We start from the raw sequence: 21,590 nt of genomic DNA on the forward strand, positions 1-21,590 counted from the left end.
AACCCTGAAACCCTGTACTGGATAAGAGAGTGGAGTTGTTTTCACTGAATATTATTTTGTATTTTATTTTAAGCATACAACATTATGAATAGTAGGATAACATGGTGGAGTCACAATTAATGCAGAAGATTCACAGTTCTAGAGTCATTTGCTCAAATCCTGGCCTAGTCACTCCCTGTTTGGAGTTTGTACGTCCTGTCCATGTTTACGTGTTTTTCCGAGGACACCCTGATTTTCCTTTTACAATCTAAAGATGCAGTGGTGACATAGATTGGTGACTTTAATCAATCACTTGTTAAGAGTGCTTACCTATTGTTGAGAGTTGGTTTCTTTGGTATTGCTGGGTTAACTCCCAATGACCTTAAAATCTGGCATATGTGTGGAAAATAAATAAATAAGTAAATAAATAACAGGAACTGCACAACTGTGCCTCATAGCTTAGTAATAATGGGTTCAAATCCTTCAGCAGTCCCAGTCAGTGTAGAGATTGTACATTCTCCCTGTTTCCATTTCTGTTTTTACTTTCTTTTATTTGTTGAAGGTGACCTGTTATGAATGTGATAGACTGGTTGGCTCTTGGCCTGCACCCTGTTCTTCCAAGATAGGCTTATGTCCTGTGCCCTTTGGATTAAGTACATTTAGAGGATGAAATATATAATTATATTTGTAAATCTCTGTTAGATTAGTTGACAGTTCTATATGGGCCTGTGTGGGTGTGTATGTAAACAAGCAGAGTGATAAACTGGCACCCAGTCCAGGGCTGGTTCTGCTAGGATAGGTTTCCACCACCCACAACCCCGAATTGGATTAAGCAGGGTTGACAAGGTTAATATTATGAATGAAAAGCTTCCCGTATAAAACTGATCTCACTGAATTAAATATAAAACCCAAGTGCAGATCCTCCATACTGAATATCCACTAGCATGTTAAAGAGATCCTTTAATAAATTGCAACAATTATTGAGGAGATATTTGTTCAACTTTCACTTAAGTCATTCATATTTTTCCTGTCTTTATAGTGGCACCAATTGTGATTCAGGAAATCAACACTTGGTACCTGAAAATGGACATACTGTATATTGTCCATCTTCCAATAATTTACAGAATGATCTGCTTCCTTTGAAGTGTCATGGGGAGAAGGAACATATCTCAACAGCATAGTACACAAGGCAGGAGCACTAACCATTGTATCAACATGCCCACCATTCTTGCACCCATTAATTTTTAGTCACCGCTTTTTTTGTCTACTCAAGTCTTTTGGACATAAAAGCTGGTTCAGCAACCTCAGGTGCAAGTCAGGAGGTTCAAACAGAGGAATTACTCACTAATCATCCAAACTGAAGAACATCACTCAGAATGACTCTTACAGAGAGGGGGCACAAAGCAGTTTTCTCGAAACCGAATAACTCACCCACCTTTTCCTGAACATAATGGATCTCTGCAGTTTTACAGGTGTTTTTAGCTTCCCTTTACAGATCAGTGATTTTCAGCTACAATTATATTGCTAGTTGGCTCGGTTTTCATGAATGTTTTTATTTAACACTAGAAGGAATCAACCCTTTCTGCTTCTGCAGAGCTGACTGAGCAGCAAAATTACAAATGAACTATGGGAGCCATGTTTAGATCTCTGCTGAATTACCGAGATTTTGGAGCTACAGCAGGAAAATATACTAGAGCTGCCCGCAACAACCAAATTGTTATCCAGTTCCATCTGTTAGTTACGCAAACTGATTAAAGATGTACATTTTATAATAACATGAGGCTTTACTGGGGTGACATAAAAATGATAATAAAAAAGATAAAGTTTGCCTGTTCTCCTCTAGTCTGTTTTTCAGCGTCTTCTCAAATCCCAGAACGTACACATTAGGTTAATTTGAGACTGCATTGCTCCTGTGTGAGAGTCTGTATGTATGTGAGCCCTTTGATAAAGGGGTATCTCATTTAGTTATGTTTGTTTGTATGTGTGCCAGTGCACACTATGGACTGGCATGCAGCCGTATCTGTACACAGTTCTGCTGGAATAGCCTCAGGCTCCCTCCAACCTTGAAATGGACTAAACAGATTAAGAAAATGGAAAGGCAGAAAATACTTTGTATGTATATATAATAACAAAATGGATCAATTTCCTAAATCTAGTTTATACAAAGTTGCTATGAGCCAGTCTATGCCAACAGGTCCAAGCACAAATCTGGTACCAACACTTGGATAGGTTGCCAGTTCATTCAAGCACATTCTAGGGTTAACTTAGAGTTTCCATTAAACTGTAACCTGCACATGTGTGAGATGTAGGAGGGTGCCGGAATATGTGTACAAAACCCACAGAAACCCCACACTGACAGTGACTCTCCACACGATACAGTCCTTTATTTCCCAATGCCCCATGGAGGGCCATTCATTTGATCAGGTCAGAATTGGGTAAAAGCTTCTTGAGCTTGATGGTAAAATCTTTTCTTTGTTCCAATGCCAGGAGGTGGTAACTCTGGATGAGGAGACACTCAGCACACCCTGCTACTGCCATCTTGAAGCTCAGTCCTGTCATATCCTCTTGGACCAGCTGGGCACTTACAGTCTAGTTGGGGAGTCTTACTCGAGTGCTGCTCTCAAGCGTCTCCAGCTAGCGATCTTTGCTCCCATAAAGTGCTCTTCACTGGAGTACAGCCTCAAGGTTTACTGCATCGAGGACACGCCGGATGCACTGAAGGTGAGTATACAGCTTGGTTCAGCCCTGGTGCAGGCCAAGCCACAGTCACTGTGAATGCTTATGTAGCCTGTTGAAAGCACATTTCTTATTTTGTGCAACTGCAGTATAAAGGAGACTGGCAGGCTGCCTTGCTTTGCAGGGCCTGCGGAGATGACGCGTCCCATGAAGCTGCTAGATATCACACCTCCTGATAAGATGCTTGGGTAACAGCAGAGCTGAGAGAGTAACATGACTCACTCTGCAATCGATGTCTGTATTTCTAGACAAAATGTAACATTGTCCCCACATACGGGAAGTAAATGAGCAGTTCTCTTTTATTTTACCTCAGTCCACCTTGATCTTCTGCTGCTAGCTCATGGGAAATAAAAGTAAACTCCTTTTCCACTTTAAGTGAAGAAGGTCTTGCTTGTAGTGCAATTTACACGCATCCAAATCATATTTTAAATAATCCAAGCTAAGTGATATAGCCTACTCGAAAGTAGTACACGATAAAGGCAGTTTTGTGTCTTTTTTTATAATGCTAAATTTCTTCTTCTGCTTCTTTCGGCTGCTCCAGTTAAGGGTTGCTACAGCGAAACATCTTCTTCCATATCTTTCTGTCCTCTGCATCTTGTTCTGTTACACCCATCACCTGCATTTCCTCTCTCACCACATCCATAAACCTTCGCTTAGTCCTCTTCCCTGGCAGCTCTATCCTTAGCATCCTTTTCCCAATATACCCAGCATCTCTCTTCTGCACATGTCCAAAGCAATGCAATCTCGCCTCTCTGACTTTGTCTCCCAAACGTCCAACTTGAGCTGACCCTCTAATGTACTCATTTCTAATCCTGTCTATCCTCGTCACACCCAATACAAATCTTAGCATCTTTAACTCTGCCACCTCCAGCTCTGTCTTCTGTTTTCTGGTCAGTGCCACCTCCTCCAACCATATAACATAGCTGGTCTCACTACCATCCTGTAGACCTTCCCTTTCACTCTTGCTGATACCCATCTGTCAAAAATTACTTCTGACACTCTTCTCCACCCATTCCACCCTGCCTGTACTCTTTTTCACCTCTTCCACAATCCCCATTACTCTGTACTGTTGATCCCAAGTATTTAAACTCATCCACCTTCACCAACTCTACTCCCTGCATCCTCACCATTCCACTGACCTCCATCTCATTTACACACATGTATTCTTCCTACTGACCTTCATTCCTGTCCTCTCTAGAGCATATCTCCACCTCTCCAGGGTCTCCTCAATCTGCTCCCTACTCTCAGTACAGATCACAATGTCATCAGCAAACATCATAGTCTATGGGGACTCCATTCTAATCTCATCTGTCAACCTGTCCATCACCATTGCAAATATGTAAGGGCTCAGAGCCAGTCCCCAATTTTATAATACTAAATTTAGAAGACAATATTTACTATAAAAAGAGGAGAAATGTGTCACAGTCGTTGGTATTGCTGTTCCATGAATCCAAATTTGAATTCCTAGCCCTTAACTGTGTGGAGTTTGCATGTTCTTTCTGGTTCCATGTGTTTATTCCTGTATACTCAGGCTCTCCTCCCACACCGCTAAATATATTCATGTTACGTTCAGTGAAGTATTCTGAATTATCCCTTACTGAGTGTTGATGGGTCGGACCTACAATGGTCTCACATCCTGTCACTCCTAATTCTCCAAGGATAATGAAAAAAAATTAAACTATCATATTAATTATTATGAAATTTAAACATTAGGAAATTAAAACTTCTAGTTTTTTTATTACTTGTATCCTGTTTCATCTAAGTAGGTATCATCTGCACCAGTTGTGCCAGTACGCTTCTAAATTTCTCAAGCCATGTCCCTCACTGCACCTTTCATTTGCTGTTGCCTGGCAACATCAATTATTTGGAGAACACTTGGGACTTTTTGAGCTTCTGAGTTTTATACTCATAACCTCTTGTCAAGGCTTGATTATTAAGGCTGTCAAGTTTCTGCTTAGTTTCTCAGCCTCCTCTTTTGTTGATCCCACCTTTGCTTAGTTCCGACCAGCTGACTTTGTAACTTAAATCCATGCATTGATTGAAATTACCACATTGTCCCTGGCTGTTGACCTTAATTAAAATATATCTCTGACTACCCTCATATCCCCATACTAGCTGCTTTCTTGCCAAGCTCATATATTCAGTCTCTATTGGCTGAGCAAGCCGCTCGTGCAGAGTTAGCTGTGGGTACATATAAGAAATGTTCGTAAGGGATGCAGTATGTTTCATATGACTAAATGAGAAGATCACTACATCTTGTGATCTATGGGTACTGTCCCCTGTGTCTGTTTGGGGCAGAGTAGCAACTCGGGACTTACCTCAAATTACCTTCAAATTCTCTGGTGCTGTACTTGGGTTGTTTCTTTTTTGTTGGAAGTCACTTGCAGAATGACTTTGCTCTGTCTTCTGATTTTACCTAATTAATTTCTTATTACTTATTATCCCAAATTGATGCTGACCTGTAGATTTTTCTTCAAGCAGCATGGTGGCACATTGGTTATCACTACTACCCCACTGCTTCAGAAACCCTGCTGCAATTACCAGCCTGGTAACTGTCTGTAGGAGCTTACACATTATCCTCTCGGTTACAAGGTGTGTTTCTCTAGTTTCCTCACATGCTTCTTTAAAATTCAATGACAACCCCAAAAGTGTTGTGATTATGGGAGAATTCATGTACATGCAGTGATTCCAACCATGTATATGCTGCCAGAACCCTTCACATCTGAGCACTGGTACAAGCATGTCTAGAACATCTATGGACAGTTTCATCTTCACCTGTAGGAGATTATTTTGAAGCATTTTGGTAACATTTGCGCGCATGTTATTTCACATTTCTTTCTGCACACAGTCTATAGATTTGACCGTTTCCTACATTTTCATCATACCTGACAAATTTCTCCTCACATCTCTATGGTTCAGGCTTCCACTGTCAGTGTGAAGTTACTTCTCCTTGGAGTCAAGTGGGCTTTTCGTATACATCATACATGTATATATTATTTTAATCGGTAAACCTGACTTGGCCCCTTAAGTATGAATGTGGCCTGTGAAGAATTTGTAAACCCCTCATTGTTGCTTCCCTATACTTGTATAAGAATAAGTCTCATTGGAAAATGAATGAACAAAATGTTTGTCATTAAACCGGTTAGATTCAAGTTTCTGATTATTTAACCTGTTGCTTTTTCATGACTTTTAAACTTAAAGTATAGCGATAAGTTACGGTCAGATTTGCAAAATGCTGTATGTGGTAGTCCTGTCCTAGTAAAATTAAAATCACTTTGATGGCCATGAAAAATCCATTGTCCTGAGGACATAAATAACACAAGTAGGTAACGGATGAGCTTGTAGTGATAGGATCAGCATTATCATTTAATGAATGAAGAAATGTACCTATCCTGAATATAAGATCTGACCACAGTATGTTACAAGCTAGAACAGTTTTTTTGTAGAATAAGAAGAGAAGAATTAATCACCATGGTACATATAGACAATAAATGGCCTTCCAGTTACTTTACATCATTGTCCATCCCACTTATTCCAGGCCACACAAAGCAGGAATCACCCCTGAACAGGGAACCAGTCGATAGTAGGACACACACACACACACACAAAGCCATATGGATAATTTAGTGCCACCACTCAACCTAATTCATGCATCTCAGAGTAGAAAATCAAATATAAATCCACACCGACACAGGAGGACTGTCCAGACGCCACACAGTGACAAGCAAGGATTCAAGCCCAGGACTGTGTAGTTATGAAACAGGTGTATAAATCTACACAACCGTAATTCCCCACTTTATATTTTTAATATAATGCATTTCCAGATACACTTACCTTTAAAAATTCATTTGGGGCAAGTTATTCAACTCTATCTATTAAAGAGAGAGAAAACAAATCAGTGCTTCATGAAGAATCCAATGATATTTTGCTAAATGAAACACCTCATATTTTTCATCTATAATTTGGCAACCCTATGAGTGCCAGAAAGGCAGCTGCTTAATTAAAGCTTAAATTGCCACCCGCCAACTGGCACAAAAAGAAAATACCACACTTAGAACGTTTTGCTTTTTTTCTTTCTTTTCATAAGTACATGGTTCAAATTTTCTTCCAGTTTAGATTTCACAAAAAAAATTAAACTGATAGCATTAATATAAAAAAAAAAAAAGTTTGTAATTAATGATGTGGCTGCCCACAAAGAGCATACTTCACAGTCGCTTATCACGAAGAGACAAGCCTGCTCTCTTTTCAAAATGGGCCTCCTTTATTTACTTACTTTTAAAGTAAATCGATAAACCTGCGCTCTGTTTAAAAAGGTTTTATTTTTTAGCCTGTGGATCATTTGCAAAGTCTAGCCATTTCATCTAGACCATGAAATATGGCTCACAACCACCCACTGTGTCAGATATTATTCCTTACATAATGACCTGATTAGATTATAAATCTGCCAATTAAGATGCTTAGCTCTTCTAGTTCTTTTTCGTAAAGTAACCATAAAGTGAAAATTGAAGCAACAATTAACCATTAACACTAGAGGCTGATGGCTTTCTTTAGCAGGACCATACATTTTGTGTCAGTCATCCTCTTATACCAATCTTCTTGTCTCAGTCAGTCAGTAAATTTATTCAGAAGCACCACACCAAGCGGAGCTGCCTCAAGGCGCTCGACTTAGTAAATGAATTACAAGAGTGCAATTATAACAGCAGCATACAGCATAAGTGAAAATTAATAAAGCACTGATACGAAAACATAATAAAAAATGGTGTTTGGTGCATTATGGAATAATGAAATGCCCTCTTCAGATAAATTACTCGATCATTCCATATTGCACTGTATGTCTCCATTGCTCCTGACACGCAACACAGAGTTGCTGTCAATTTAAAGGCTCCTCCAGACGTGAAGGAGTTGATTGTTACTTTATTAACTTCAGGCAAGTCGGGAGATAATCTAATTGTCGAACCAGATATTTTTGTAGGTTACAAGCTTTTGAGAAGCGGCAATCCGAGATATAAAATTGAAAAGGTGGCTTAGAGGGTTTATTAATGGGCGACGCTGGGGTTACAAACAGTACACTCAGTATAAGGTTAAAATAAATATAATGGGGCATATCAAGGCTAAGTATAAAAAAATGAATTTCACTTGCCATTTAGCTCATGTGTTCAGATGACTAGATCACATTCATAATGTAGTGATTAAATTAAAAAAGTGTCATCTCATGCATCATGGTCCATATCTCTGAGAGTGTTGAATGTGTTCTGTATTACTGAATCTCACAGTGTGGAGAGAGGGAGCTTTGAAACTTGAAGACAGGCAGGAGGGGGGCTGCCTGCACCCTAATTGTCAACCGCACACATTAATTGTACTCAAAAGAGGAGCCGAAAGACATTAAGACATGGCCCCTTACATTGTACAGAGGGCTCCCTCGATGTGAAAAATAACTAATGGCAATTGCAAGGGTGAAACGTGAAATCAAAAACGAAGGGCATGGCTTTGAAAAGAGCTTCAAAAGCATAGCCCTTTGTTACAATTTTGTTTGATTTAGGCCCATATTCTATCATTTTCTTTTCAACAATCCCCTTTTAAATTGCGACATATTTTCTTGTCTGCAGGATGCCTATTAAACCTTGAGGAATCTATTTGTGAGTATGCAAAATTATTCCATATTCCAGAATGCTTATTGCCAATGATACATCACTGATAAAAAAAATATAATTTTATATACATGAATTAGGCAGTGCTGTAGCTTTGAAAACATGTTAGTTTCAGAAAGCTAAAATTAGTCAATTAAAAGTTACACCTGAACCAGCAGTTTTGATCTCTAGAACTGACATGATGGAGCTGTCAGGATGAAGCATCGTACAGGAATTTGAAACTTGAGAAATTAATTGCCTGCCATGTTTTGTCTTGAAGTACACTCTCCAATGAGAAGATTGCCTCTTTAGGGCCAGAATTGAAATGTATATACGGAATTTGTAAATAAGTATAGACTGTGATTCATTAGCTTGGGAGGTGTACACTGTCACCGAGGTGGGACTTGGAGTGAATTCATGTCCTGCATGCTTTATGTGGTCTGATCTCAGCAGTTTCATGGGGCTCGAGTACAGCTGCTGGAGTCGGTGGGTTAGTTATTTGTCCTATTTTATGCACTATATCATGTCCCTTCTGTTGGCTTCGATTTACAGTAAATCAATTAGAAGAATCTAGAGAGTTGTTGGGAATTAAATGCTTCTGTCTTCATTTTCAGGAAATCCTTGAGGTAGAGAAGACCCTTGGTGGCTACCTGCTTGAAGAGCCGAAGCCTCTGTTTTTTAAGGACAGTTACCATAACCTAAGGCTCTCCATTCATGATATCCCACACTCCTTGTGGAGGAGTAAATTACTTGCCAAGTATCAGGTAAGAAAGCTGAGCATTGAACAAAGAAAGATAGAGCCATTGTTTGTTTATTCCCTGACTCAGCAAATGTACACATGTGTGAAGTAGGCTATAATGATGGCTAACTGAAAGGTTTGATGAATTGTCACTGGTACATTTTTATATTCAGTTCCCATATATCAACTGCCCCAACCACACATGTGGCCTGAACTAGGAGTTTATTGATAAATTGCTGGGTTGAAGTAGTATAGAAACAAAAGCATGACTACTATGGGAAACTTAACCCCTAAACTTCCCAGCACAAGAAGGCAAAATGGTACAATTCAAAGAAAGTCCTGGCTTAAGTAAAAGGTCAAAATAAACAAAATGTCACAATAGCCTTACTTAAGATATGGTGACATTACTGACAGTTGTAGATAGCAACAAGAAAGATGATAAAGAGCTGGAGTGCCATAGTGATCCCTGTCTAACTGAAAATAAGCCACAAAAGAACGAATGCAGCAAAATTAAGTTGGTGCATCTTTTCAGATGGCAGTGGAACTGGTTTTCAGGCTGGAGAACGTTAAGAGGTGGGTTGAGGAGGTCAGGAGACAGAAGCGACGTCAATCACTGCTTTTGCAGAGGGAGGAAGAGATAAAGCATTAGGTGACAGCACCAACCTCTGGCTTGAAGTGTAATTACATCTAGACGAGTTGTCTTCCATGCACACTTGTTCAAGTTTGTTTTCTTTCAGGTTTAGCTGGAAATTGGTTGGATGAAGAAATAGGGAAAGTTTTCTTTATCCGAGGAGAGGAAGAAATAGTAGACGTTTTTACTCAACATCAAAGTGCACTCTCTGTTTCACAGTTATTTCTCTGTTAGTTGGTGAAAGTGTTTTCGACCAGCATTGTGTTTAGGTGGTAGTGAAGAAGCAGTGAATCAGATGGTCAGTGACACTTTTTAGATATAACTGAATGTTTTTCAATTTATGGGAACGGTACAAAGCTGCTATAATACACATATTGAAATCCTGGGTTATGGTTAGGGTTAGGGCTTTTCTGTTTTTTAGTTTCACAATGATTGTTATGTTTATGTCTTGAATGTGGCTTTGTGATTCAAGTACTTTGTGAAAATAACGTATTTCTCCCATAAAATGTTATTAATAGTAATAAGCTAATTTTGTTTTAGACAAAAACAAAAATAATAGTGACGTCAGGAATTACATAGTTTTCTTTAAGTTCCCTTATGTTGAACTGTTATATGATATTGACCTGAGAAAAAGAATAGATCATCCTGAAGTATGAAGAGAAAAATTCCAATTAATTCTTGCAATGGTTGTTGGTGCCATGTGTGAAAAATACTAGTTATGCACTCTTAGTGCGAATATTGTTTGGTGATTTGAAAGGACGCAAAGATGTTTTGGACTTTCTACGAACAATAATACCTGGGTTGTTTGTCAGCCTTGGACAGTTGGTCTATATGATTGAATGAACTCATTTTATGAAGGAATGTATTGATTTGTCTAACAAATGGCTACAAGTTTAAGGAAACATTAACGTTGTGTTGATGCTTTATTAGTAATAAAAGAACAAAAATTGTATGTTATATTTGAAACATTTTCCTCTTTTATTATTACTGGAGAATGTTATTAAAGAATATTACTGACAGTTTTAAAGGTTGTACTGGAAATGATCTTCACCAGCACTGATACAAAAATCCAATTACCATCCCATGTTCATGAAAACCAAAGTCACCCTTGCTGTTGTTTTAATCATATATTGACGTATGAAGACTTCTTTCTATGCAAGTCGCAATGTCAATGATGCACTCTGTGGTATGGATGAAAGGTATTCTTTGTTTCAGTGCATTGCTCAGTAGTACTCTACTTTTTCACCATTTGCTGTCTTATACATTTACAGGAGCACTCATAATACAATATTGCTCCATGAATTCTTCTTGTGTCAGTTTGAAGGAGCCTGGATAAACATACAACACCATATTTGAAATATTAGTATATGGATATGGACTTTATTCAGTTGGGCCAGTCATGCTTCCTTAAGATATATAAACTGCTCAAAAAAATTAAAGGAACACTTTGAAAACACATCAGATCTCAATGGGAAAAAGAAATCCTCCTGGATATCTATACTGATATAGACTGGGTAATGTGTTAGGAAAGAAAGGATGCCACATCGTTTGACGGAAATGAAAATGATCAACCTACAGAGCCCTGAATTCAAAGACGCCCCAAAAATCTGAGTGAAAAAATTATGTGGCAGGCTAGTCCATTTTGCCAAAATTTAATTGCAGCAACTCAAAATTGTACGCAGCACTTTGTATGGCCCCTGTGTTCTTGTATACATGCCTGACAACATCGGTGCATGCTTCTAATGAGATGACAGATGGTGTTGTGGGGGATCTCCTCCCAGATCTGGACCCGGGCATCACTGAGCTCCTGGACAGTCTGAGGTGCAACCTGGTGGCATTGGATGGACCAAAACATAATGTCCCAGAGGTGTTCTATTGGATTTAGGTCAGGAAAGTGTGGTGGCCAGTCAATGGTATCAATTCCTTCATCCTCCAGGAACTGCCTGCATACTCTCACCACATGAGGCCAGGAACTATCGTGCACCAGGAGCCACTGTACCAGCATAGGGTCTGACAATGGGTCCAAGGATTTCATCCTGATACCTAATGGCAGCCAAGGTGCCTTTGTCAAGCCTGTAGCGGTCTGTGTGACCCTCCATGGATATGCCTCCCCAGACAATCATTAACCCACCACCAAACTGCTCATGCTGAATGATGTTACAGGCAGCATAATGTTCTCCATGGCTTCTCCAGACCCTTTCACTTCTGTCACGTGCTCAGGGTGAACCTGCTCTCATCTGTAAAAAGCACAAGGCACCAGTGGTGCATCTGCCAATTCTGGTATTCTATGGCGAATGCCAATCGAGCTGCATGCTGCTGGGCAGTGAGCTCAGGGCCCATTAGAGGACATGGGGCCCTTGGGTCACCCTCATGAAGTCTTTCTGGTTGTTTGGTCAGAGACATTCACACCAGTTGCCTGCTGGTGGTCATTTTGTAGGGCTGGCAGTGCTCATCCTGTTCCTCCTTGCCCAAAGGAGCAGATACTGGTCCTGCTGATGGGTTATGGACCTTCTATGGCCCTCTCCAGCTCTCCTAGAGTAACTGCTTGTCTCCTAGAATCTCCTCCATGCCCTTGAGACTGTGCAGGGAGACACAGCAAACCTTCTGGCAATGACACGTATTGATGTACCATCCTGGAGAAGTTGGACTACCTGTGCAACCTCTGTAGGGTCCAGGTATCGCCTCATGCTACCAGTAGTGACACTGACTGTAGCCAAATGCAAAACTAGTGAAGAAACAGTCAGAAAAGATGAGGAGGGAAAAATGTCAGTGGCCTCCACCTGTTAAACCATTACTGTTTTGGGGGTCATCTCATTGTTGCCCCTCTAGTGCATCTGTTGTTAATTTCATTAACACCACAGCAGCTGAAACTGATTAACAACCCCCTCTGCTACTTAACTGACCAGATTAATATCCCATAAGTTTCATTGACTTTATGCTATACTCTGATTAAAAAGTGTTCCTTTAATTCTTTTGAGCAGTATATATATATAAATATATAAAAAACATAAACTGTAAACTGCTAGAGGTTTAAATTTAAAGCTTAGATTAACAAAAACTGAAAAAAGGACATGTCACAATGTTACAAATGGGCTTTCTTCAGAGAACAACTAATAGGTTAGAACCTACAGATGTTCTGCAGAAATTAAAGTAACATAAGCCTTGTAAGTTGAAGCAAATAATTTACACAGGTGTTCCAACTTCTGCTGATTACTTTAAAACCCTCTGTCTTAAAGCAGAGTTGAAACAGACTGTTTTATTACACCCTCTGAAGTACTACTTGAACAATATTCCAGTGATAATGGCAAGAAAACAGCAATTAGCAAATGAAATGAGACAGCACATTGTTACCCTTAAAAATGTAGGCCTTTCATTTAGAAAATTAAAAAAAAAAATCAAAGTGTCAGTGAGGACGGTGTCATACACAATCCAAAAGTAGTTGGAAACTGGGAGAAACTATGATAGGAAGAAACAGGCAGATCCAAAGTCACAACCCAATCAGAAGATAAGTTTGCATGATAATAGGCGCCTCACAGCACAACAGCTTCAAGCACAGCTTAACCGTGGTGGGAAAAAGCAAGTCTCAGTTTCTATTGTGAAGAGGAGACTTTGTGCTGCAGGTTTGACAGGGCGAGTGACAGTAAGAAAGCCATTCCTTAAAGGACGAAATTGGGCATTGAAATACCAGCTGTGGACTACTGCTGCCTGGAGGAAAGTCTTATGGACCGATGAATCAACATTTGTAATCTTGTACACTTGATGAAAGGATGGTTCCTCAGTGTGTGACACCAACTTTCAAACATGGAGGAAGAAGTGCGATGGTTTATGGTTCTTTTGCCAGAGCCAAAATTGGTGACTTGCACACCGTGACTAGCATTTTGAATCAAAAGGGTTACCACAGTTTGGCTGTTATAGCAACAGAAACTGGCTACTTTCATGAATAAAAAAAATTCAATGAAGTTTTGTACACTTAATGAATCATTGACTTGTTTTTTTTTATTTGCCATTGTTTATTTGTTCTATGCCAGTGTAATATTGTCCAGGCAGTACTTCAGAGGGTATAACTGTTCCAACTCTGCGTTAAGACAGATGGAGGTTGTTTAAGTAATCAACAGAAGGTGGGACACCTGTACAAACTGCTTCAACTTGCAAGGTTTAACTTACTTTCATTGCTGCAGAACATCTGTAGGTTGTAACCTATTAGTAGTTCCCTGAAGAAGGCTTATTTCCTTTTTTTCAGTTTTTGCTAACCTAAACTTTTAATGCAAACCTCTGGGAGTTTACTGCTTACCTTTTCGCCATTTTAGGTCATTCATTGCATGTCAACTAATTAAATTTGAAAAAAAAAATGGAAACACTGTGGTGTTTTAAAACTTTTGTAGTTAATGTATATGTTTGGGCTTTACCAATTTTAGAATTTTTCTGAATTTTATTACTAAAGCATGAGGTTGCTCCGTTATTATCTCTATCCATGTTCTTATGTCAGTCAGTGCACAGAGTATGAGTATTTCTAGAATAAAAAAAAATATTTTTTTTTGTTTGAGTAAAGGAAGGAATATAGTTTTTTTGTGAATTTTTTGTCAATAAATTAACTGCCTGAGGTCCCAGGAACATTAATTTATCAGTAACACTTATGTAACAGTCTTCACTAGTAACACCTGACATGAACTTCCATTATATTCTAGACTTAAAATTAAGCACAAGGGACAGTTTTAGCAGCTTGTGGTACCATTTAAAGTGAAGCCAAGACTACAGACAGTTAACACAGAAAAATTGTGGTTAAATTAAAAACTTTATAAAAGCAATGGCTGAGCAACAAAGTAATTCCAAATGTACAGTGAGGTAGGTGGAAGAAAATCCAGCTTTTGGGAACATTAAACATTTTTAGGAGGCATAGAAAGAAAATAGAGAAACAAGTAAAAGCCAAATTAACATAGTGAATGACTCTCAGGTAAGTACTGTATGTGCCTAAGCTGGCACAAAGAAACACCAGATTGTGGTAGAGGAAAGAGGACGTGACCATGGACACTAACAGGTACTTGGTCTAACACTACAACCTACCCCAAGTACTCACTTTGGTCAACTGAGGTAATGGTTGCCTGCTAGATGCATAGAATCCACTTGTATATCACACACACTTTTGCTGGTAAATTTTATGAAGTCAAAGTCACTTCTGATAGATGACTAAATTTAGTGAATAGACTCATTTATGCAGTTTCCATATGCTTTTCCTGGTCAGGGTTCTAGTAAGCTACATTGACCATGCCATCTTATCCTCAGCAGTTCCTGAAGGGAAATGTAAGGAGCTCCTAGGCTAGCTGATAAATAGTGACTGCTGAGTTTGCCTGGTAGACCTTCTGCGAAACATACCTGCAAAGTATTTCCCCAAACCATATTAACAGGCTTATCTCGATTCAGTGAAGTAACAGTTGTACTCTTAATCTTCCAGTACTTAAGAGTATTTACCATATTATCCCCTTCCCCAAACCATATCAACTGGCTTCTCTTGATTCGGAGAAGTAACAGTGGTACTCTTGATCTTCCTTCATACAAGAATAGAACAGCTGATTGTTGAACTCTTCACTTTTTCACAGAGAGCATGTCTGGGAACTCTGAGCAGGAATCTTTTGCCCACATATACAGTGTGGAGGTTCAACCCTTTTACACAGACAGACAGACCACAGAAGTCCAAAAACACACACATTTAATATTCTTTTTGGCTTTACAGCACCAAAAAATGTACTAATAGCTCACAGTCCCTTCTTCTTACTTTCCTTTTCTTTATTCTTCTGCCTCCTCTATTCCTCTCCTCGCAAGCTCTGTCCTCTGCCTCCCGACTCTGGCTCTCCGAATGGAGCGAGGCAGCCGTTTTTTATAATATCCCGGATATGCTCCAGGTGCTTCGTGATGATCTTCCGGCAGCACTTCCTGGTGTGGCGGAAGTGCTGCATGGGCACCCGGAAGCACTCCAGGTCTACTTAGTTCCTGTTCCGGCCGCACTTTCTAGTGTGGAGGAAGTGCAGCAGTTCAAGGCTCCGTACTCATTCAGGCGCCTCCTGGCAGTGGCCACGGACCCCATCATGGTTGAGCTTCTAAGCTCCAATCCCGTGGCCCGGGGGAGGTATTGTTCCTCTCCCTGTCCTTCCACCTTCCAGGCGTCACAACAGGCCCACATGTACGGGCCCTCACATTCTTTATGTAAGAAGACAGTATTAAATAATACTAACCAAAGTACTCAGTGTTGCCTGGGTATTCATAAACGGGAGGAAAAAGTTGTCGTTTGAAATTTCACATAGCTAAACATAGCTCAAGATGAGGCAAACAGATATACTCTTAGACAAAAGTTGTAATCCTGCAAGACAATGAAATTGTTATGCAAAGTAATTGAAAATGATATGCTGTTCATACCTGTGATCTTAGATGAGATTCCTCTTAGGCCACTAAAAAAACATTCTGCGTGCTGGTGATGATATACTGTACCTGCCCCAGCATACTCATGTTGCCTTGAGTTGCCCCCTTCCATTATAACCCCTCTTCTGAATATGACGTATAGCACAGATCATTACATTGGACCAACAGCAAGACAAAGACAAAATGTATTGAAACTCAGATTGGCCGTTTTGTATGATCAGTGAATAAAGAAACAGAAATCCAAACTTCTTAGTTTTATTTATTTAGTTTTTTTTTTTTCAATTGAATGATATCTACAGAGTGTAGTACAAGCATATATGCCACATTTATACAATAAGCCATGTGAGTGTTCTGCCACAAACAGTGTAATCTTTATTTTTATAATAATGCCACACACAATTCAAAAGTTACAGAAAAACACTGAGAATTGTAAGGTTACCTTATCAAATGAGATCTCTTCTTGAATCTTCACTGCTCTCTCCAGTTATTCTCTAGGATCTCTAAAATGAACTTAAGAACCCAGACCAGTCCTGTCACCTCCTTCACTATTAATTAAAGATTAGATTATATTGGTCAATACTATATTTGAAACTCTTTGTTCACACAGGTACATATTTGGCCAATATTGTCCAGTTACACAGGACGTAGATCGGCTCACTTATTACTGCCCTGCTTGTCTCGGAGCCCCTGCAGCCAGTGGCAATCAGCTATTTGGGTTTCACCAAATCCCATATTTTCACATCTGCTTCATTTTTTATATGCTTTGGCTGTTGCAAAACTGCACTAATCAAAGTGAAATACATGGGCAGGAAAAACCTGACTTCTAGTGTGATTTTATGGTAGGTTTGTTGGCCTCAGTAGTTTTGTGGATGATATGTTGCACCACAAAGATGAATGGCCAGCTAAATAGAAGATGTGGATGCCGCATTTTCCAGCTTAATATGTCACTGCTCTATAATGATGCATTAAAACTGCTGCTTGTTAGGAGTGGAACAGCATACTTCATCCAAGCCTTTGAGCTATAAAGCATGGTAAAATGGAAGCTTCGAAACATGGGTCACTGCCAGAAATACCCTGCCAGCTGAAATAACTGTTAAATCTCTACCGTCAGAATGGGGAAAGACACAATACATTCAGAATTAAATGTTCTTATTTGGTAGCAGGTTTCAAAAACAGCAATGGATGGATTTTCTTTATATTTTCCCTTCAAGGTAAATCTTACAATATATAAGCTTAGTACCTGCTGCAGTTTTCTGAAGAATTAAATATTGAAATACTCTGCTGGGTGACTGCTTACAATTCTGAACAGAAAACCAAGCCACACATGCTGAGCAGAAAGGAGAGGGTCTTGTGCTTAAGAGTGCTGGGCCAGAACCAGGCATCTCAAAGAATAAACTGATAAAATATGAAACAGTACAATTCAAAGCCCTGCTGTGATCAGAACTCTGCCACAACAGCAGTAATTTATCAAGAGGTCTTCTGATCTGATTAAATGTTAAAAAAAAACAACAGCACAACATTGTACTCCACTGAGAATGTTCAAAGCAGTGTGTAGAGCTGGGGGTGGTGGGTTTGTTCAGTTTTGGGGTGGTAACAGGTGTATCTCTTATTCATAAAGTGGTAAAACCGAGGGAAAATTAAACGTGTTTATAAAAAAAGGAGGAATTAGCTGGACAGCATCAACCATAAAGGCTCATAAGTGATGAATGAAAGGCAAGGGTGAAGGCTTAAGCTTTTGACACTGACTAATTCTTACGCCATTCATGCAGTCTGTCTCCCTCGAAGTGCACCAATCCACTTACCACATACATTATTCTGCAGTATAACCTGAAGCACCCTTTCATTCACTATCCACTTGACTTTTGACTCCTTTTTGACTTCTGACTTACATGTTCCTAAACTTATTTTTCACATGGCCATATTACAAGCCCATCAACCGTAGAAAGTTCATTTTCGTTACACAGACACTTATCCCAATAGAGTGCAACTATCAAATTCACATTTGTTCACGGTTAGCACACCCCTGGTCTGCACCAATCCAGTTATGGTCACAGGTTTCTAAAGTTGTGTTTCTTATCACTTGTAATAGTAGTAGTAGCACTGGCATGTATAGAATAAAGTGAAATTCTTTTTTGCATGTCTGACCAACAAACAACAGGTTTGTAGGGTCATCAGCTAAGACAGGTTGGAATATAAGTAATCAACATTTTTTTCTCATTTTTGGATATGTATGTTTAATAAAAAATAAAAATGTTTAATAAAAATTTGAATGCAAAGAAAAAAACTAAAACCTCAGCTTTAACATTTGCAGTGGACCATCTATTGGAATGTATTTTGTTATTCATGTAGCAATAAAGTGCATCACTTTTGTCATTCCAACAGATGGCACATCACACACATTTGTGTAATAAAATGCACGACTACAAATGTGTGTGGTGTGCCATCTGTTGGAATGGAAAATGAAACCTGTTATGCGCCATGTGGTATGGGATTCGTAAAAACAGTATTAATGTTTGTGATGTCCCATCTGTAGGAATGACAAATGTAATGCACTTTATTACTACCAATGTTTGTGATGCACCATCTGTTGAAATGACAAAGACAGAGAAACACACAGACACTTATCCTTTCATTAAGGTGGATTATTGCCACATGTTTTGAGTATAATGAAACTCTTACTTACATTTGTTAATCACCATGCAGCATGTCGCCACACTCCAGTGCTATTATTAGTGAATATAACTGCCTTACTTCTGACTTCCTTATTTGAAATAGGTTCTGCAAACAGTGATCATCTGACAATATCAGAAGCCAAGGTGACATAGCTGTGGGTGTAAGACATTTGGCACGTCCAGGCTTTAGAGCAGTAATGATACTCTTCTCATGTATTTGACAGGACGAGACATACTGTAGGATGTTAATGGTGTATAGTCACCATCTCAGTGCAGACCAGTTCTTTCAGCTTCCCTCAGTCCTGATACTTGGTTCATAGTTAACCTATTGTGGGCTTTATTGACACACAACAAGCTAAGTTAATACCAAGCTTAGGTTGCAGTAGAAAGAGTGCCATATTACACATCAACATTCAATTTTGGGGAAACTTTGTGCAAAATCATAATCCATAACCATTTAAATAACAACTGTAATGTGTATACTGTGATTTATGAAGTAAAGAAGGCAAACGTTTTGAGGCTTGTACTTGCGCATAAGCACATCAGTTAGGTTTATCCCACCCTAAACAGGAGATGCTGACTGCCAGGTATACAGTCAATTCCTCCAAAAAAACTGAAGGTGAATCCCAAAAAAAGCACACCAAAACCCCAGTGAGCAGGGTAAAGGGAATGATGTCCTGTCTTGAGGGAAATATTTGATGCTCTTATAATAGGCAACCACATTATTGGCTTTTAAGGAACATGAAGCCTAATAGCCAAAGAAACTGACATTGGAGCCTTTGAATGGTGTAGGTTTAAATCTTCATTTACTGTATGTTCACTATGCATCATATGGCTAGTCACTAGGCCTTTGTGGTATGTGGCCCGGACATGGACAGGCAGACACGTTCATGTCACCCACAATATGTTTAATCATCATCTTCTAATATGTACAGTGCAGCATACAAACCCTAAAATCCCCAAAAGTCCTGGCCAACACACAGCGCCTTTTCTTTTTTCAGGTTGCCTTCTTGCCTCCTTCAGAGACCTCATCCTCTTCCACCCGACTCTAGCCATTGTATGAAGGGAGGCGGCCCCTTTTATAATCACCCGGATGTGCTCCAGGTTTTTCCCGGCAAGTGTGGTGGAAGTGCCGGCTGCATCCCTGGAAGTACTCCGGGTTTCCCTGCTCTTCTTCCCCCCAGCACTTCCGGGTGTGGCGGAAGTGCTGAGGTTCAGGGCCCAAAAGGCATAGGGTTGAGTATCAAAGCTCTGTACCCGTGGCCCCCAAAGGTACCAGGGCGGTTGCCCCCACATGGTCTGGGGAAGGTGCAAGCCCTCCTCCTCCGGTTCACCTGGGTGTCCCGGCCGGGTCGCCCCCCCAGCCATCTCCGACACCTTATTTTAAGATTGTGTATTTTGGGAGGTTGTGATGCATCATTTGGTGATGCTTTATTTCATCATTCTTGCCTAATAGCTTAAAGTGACTGGATTCAAATCCCTGCCTACTCAGTGTCCAGTTAGAGTTTACTCATTCTATAGGGTCAGTGCAGGTCTTCTTTATATAATACTACAACAACTTTAACAAAAGGAGGCATTCGGCCCAACAAAGCACATCAAGCCTACTCACCTATTTTGGTTTCCTTTCACCTCCTAAACACGTGTATGCTTGCTTGGTGGCCAGTAAGGTCTAGTGGCATTGTCCTTGAAATCCCCAAAACCATGTGCTTAGTTGCCACCTCAGACTCTTTCTATTACTTGTGAGCAAGTCCGTGAACTCACCTGTTCTGCAACCTAAATAGAGGTAAATGGTATTATGCTGTATCTTAGTAGTTGTTCTGTATAAAAGGTGACGTTTGTTTATTGAGTTTGCCCTGACCAGTGTAGATTCCTGGCTTGGGTACACTGGTAGACTAGAGCACCCTACAACCGTTTAGTTGCTATACAGGTTCAGACGTATGGATGGACAGGGGAGCCATTGGCTTGTTTATTACCTTGTTAAAACATCCATCCATTATCCAACCCGCTATATTCTAATTACAGGGGTCTGCTGGAGCCAATCCCAGGAAACAAACCCTGGGCAGGGCACACACCCACAGGACAATTTAGAATTGCCTATGCACCTAACATGCATGTCTTTGGACTGTGGGAGGAAACCCACGCAGACATGGGAAGAACATGCAAACTCGACGCAGGGAGGACCCAGGAAGCGAACCCGGGTCTTCTAACTGTGAGGCAGCAGCGCTACCACTGCGCCACCGTGCCACCGTGCCACCCCTTGTCAGAACAAAATAGTAAAAAATATGATTAAACATTTGGATATTATGGAGATATTTTGACCTCAAGAGACAAGTGATCAGACCCCAGCTTTCGCTCATTGACCCTAGCAGCTCATTTCCACACTTCCAGATGCGACTGATCCACAGTAACTGTGGTCACCACACATCGTTTTGTGGGACAATGACGCTGCTTTATATAGTGCTGCCATAGTCTGAAAATAGAGACGATGAAAAAAATGTTTTAAGAGTTAAGGCAGTAAACCTTTAAACAATGTGTCTGCTTGGTAATTAAACCAAAAAAGCTGATGTACTTCTAGCTTTTGTCAATGCTGCTGTAGAAATGCAGAACTCTTGTTCTGCATTTGGTGTTTTATTTCTTTTCCCACTTAAAGAAAATGTCAGTACGAACTAATGGGGGAGTTTTTTCTTTTTCTTCATCAATCATCTTTTTATAAAACATTTAGACTAACAGAGAGCTTTGCACCTTCAGTTCAGTGACAAACTGCTTCCTGACTGGCACTGATTTAATTAGGCCCT

At 39.9% G+C, this 21,590-nt stretch overlaps 1 protein-coding gene across 4 annotated transcripts in view; it reads left to right on the top strand.

Annotated features, from left to right (window-relative positions):
* Positions 1-21,590, top strand: part of unc5b (unc-5 netrin receptor B) — a 309,730-nt gene that overhangs the window by 268,156 nt on the left and 19,984 nt on the right. For all 4 annotated transcript variants that reach the window (XM_039768689.1, XM_039768707.1, XM_039768715.1 and 1 more), the window contains 2 exons: positions 2,467-2,700; positions 8,957-9,106. In XM_039768689.1, the coding sequence (XP_039624623.1) occupies positions 2,467-2,700; positions 8,957-9,106 (384 nt within the window). The remainder of the gene's footprint in view (positions 1-2,466; positions 2,701-8,956; positions 9,107-21,590) is intronic.

The sequence above is a fragment of the Polypterus senegalus genome, chromosome 1 (assembly GCF_016835505.1).
Source record: "Polypterus senegalus isolate Bchr_013 chromosome 1, ASM1683550v1, whole genome shotgun sequence".
Lineage (NCBI taxonomy): Eukaryota > Metazoa > Chordata > Cladistia > Polypteriformes > Polypteridae > Polypterus > Polypterus senegalus.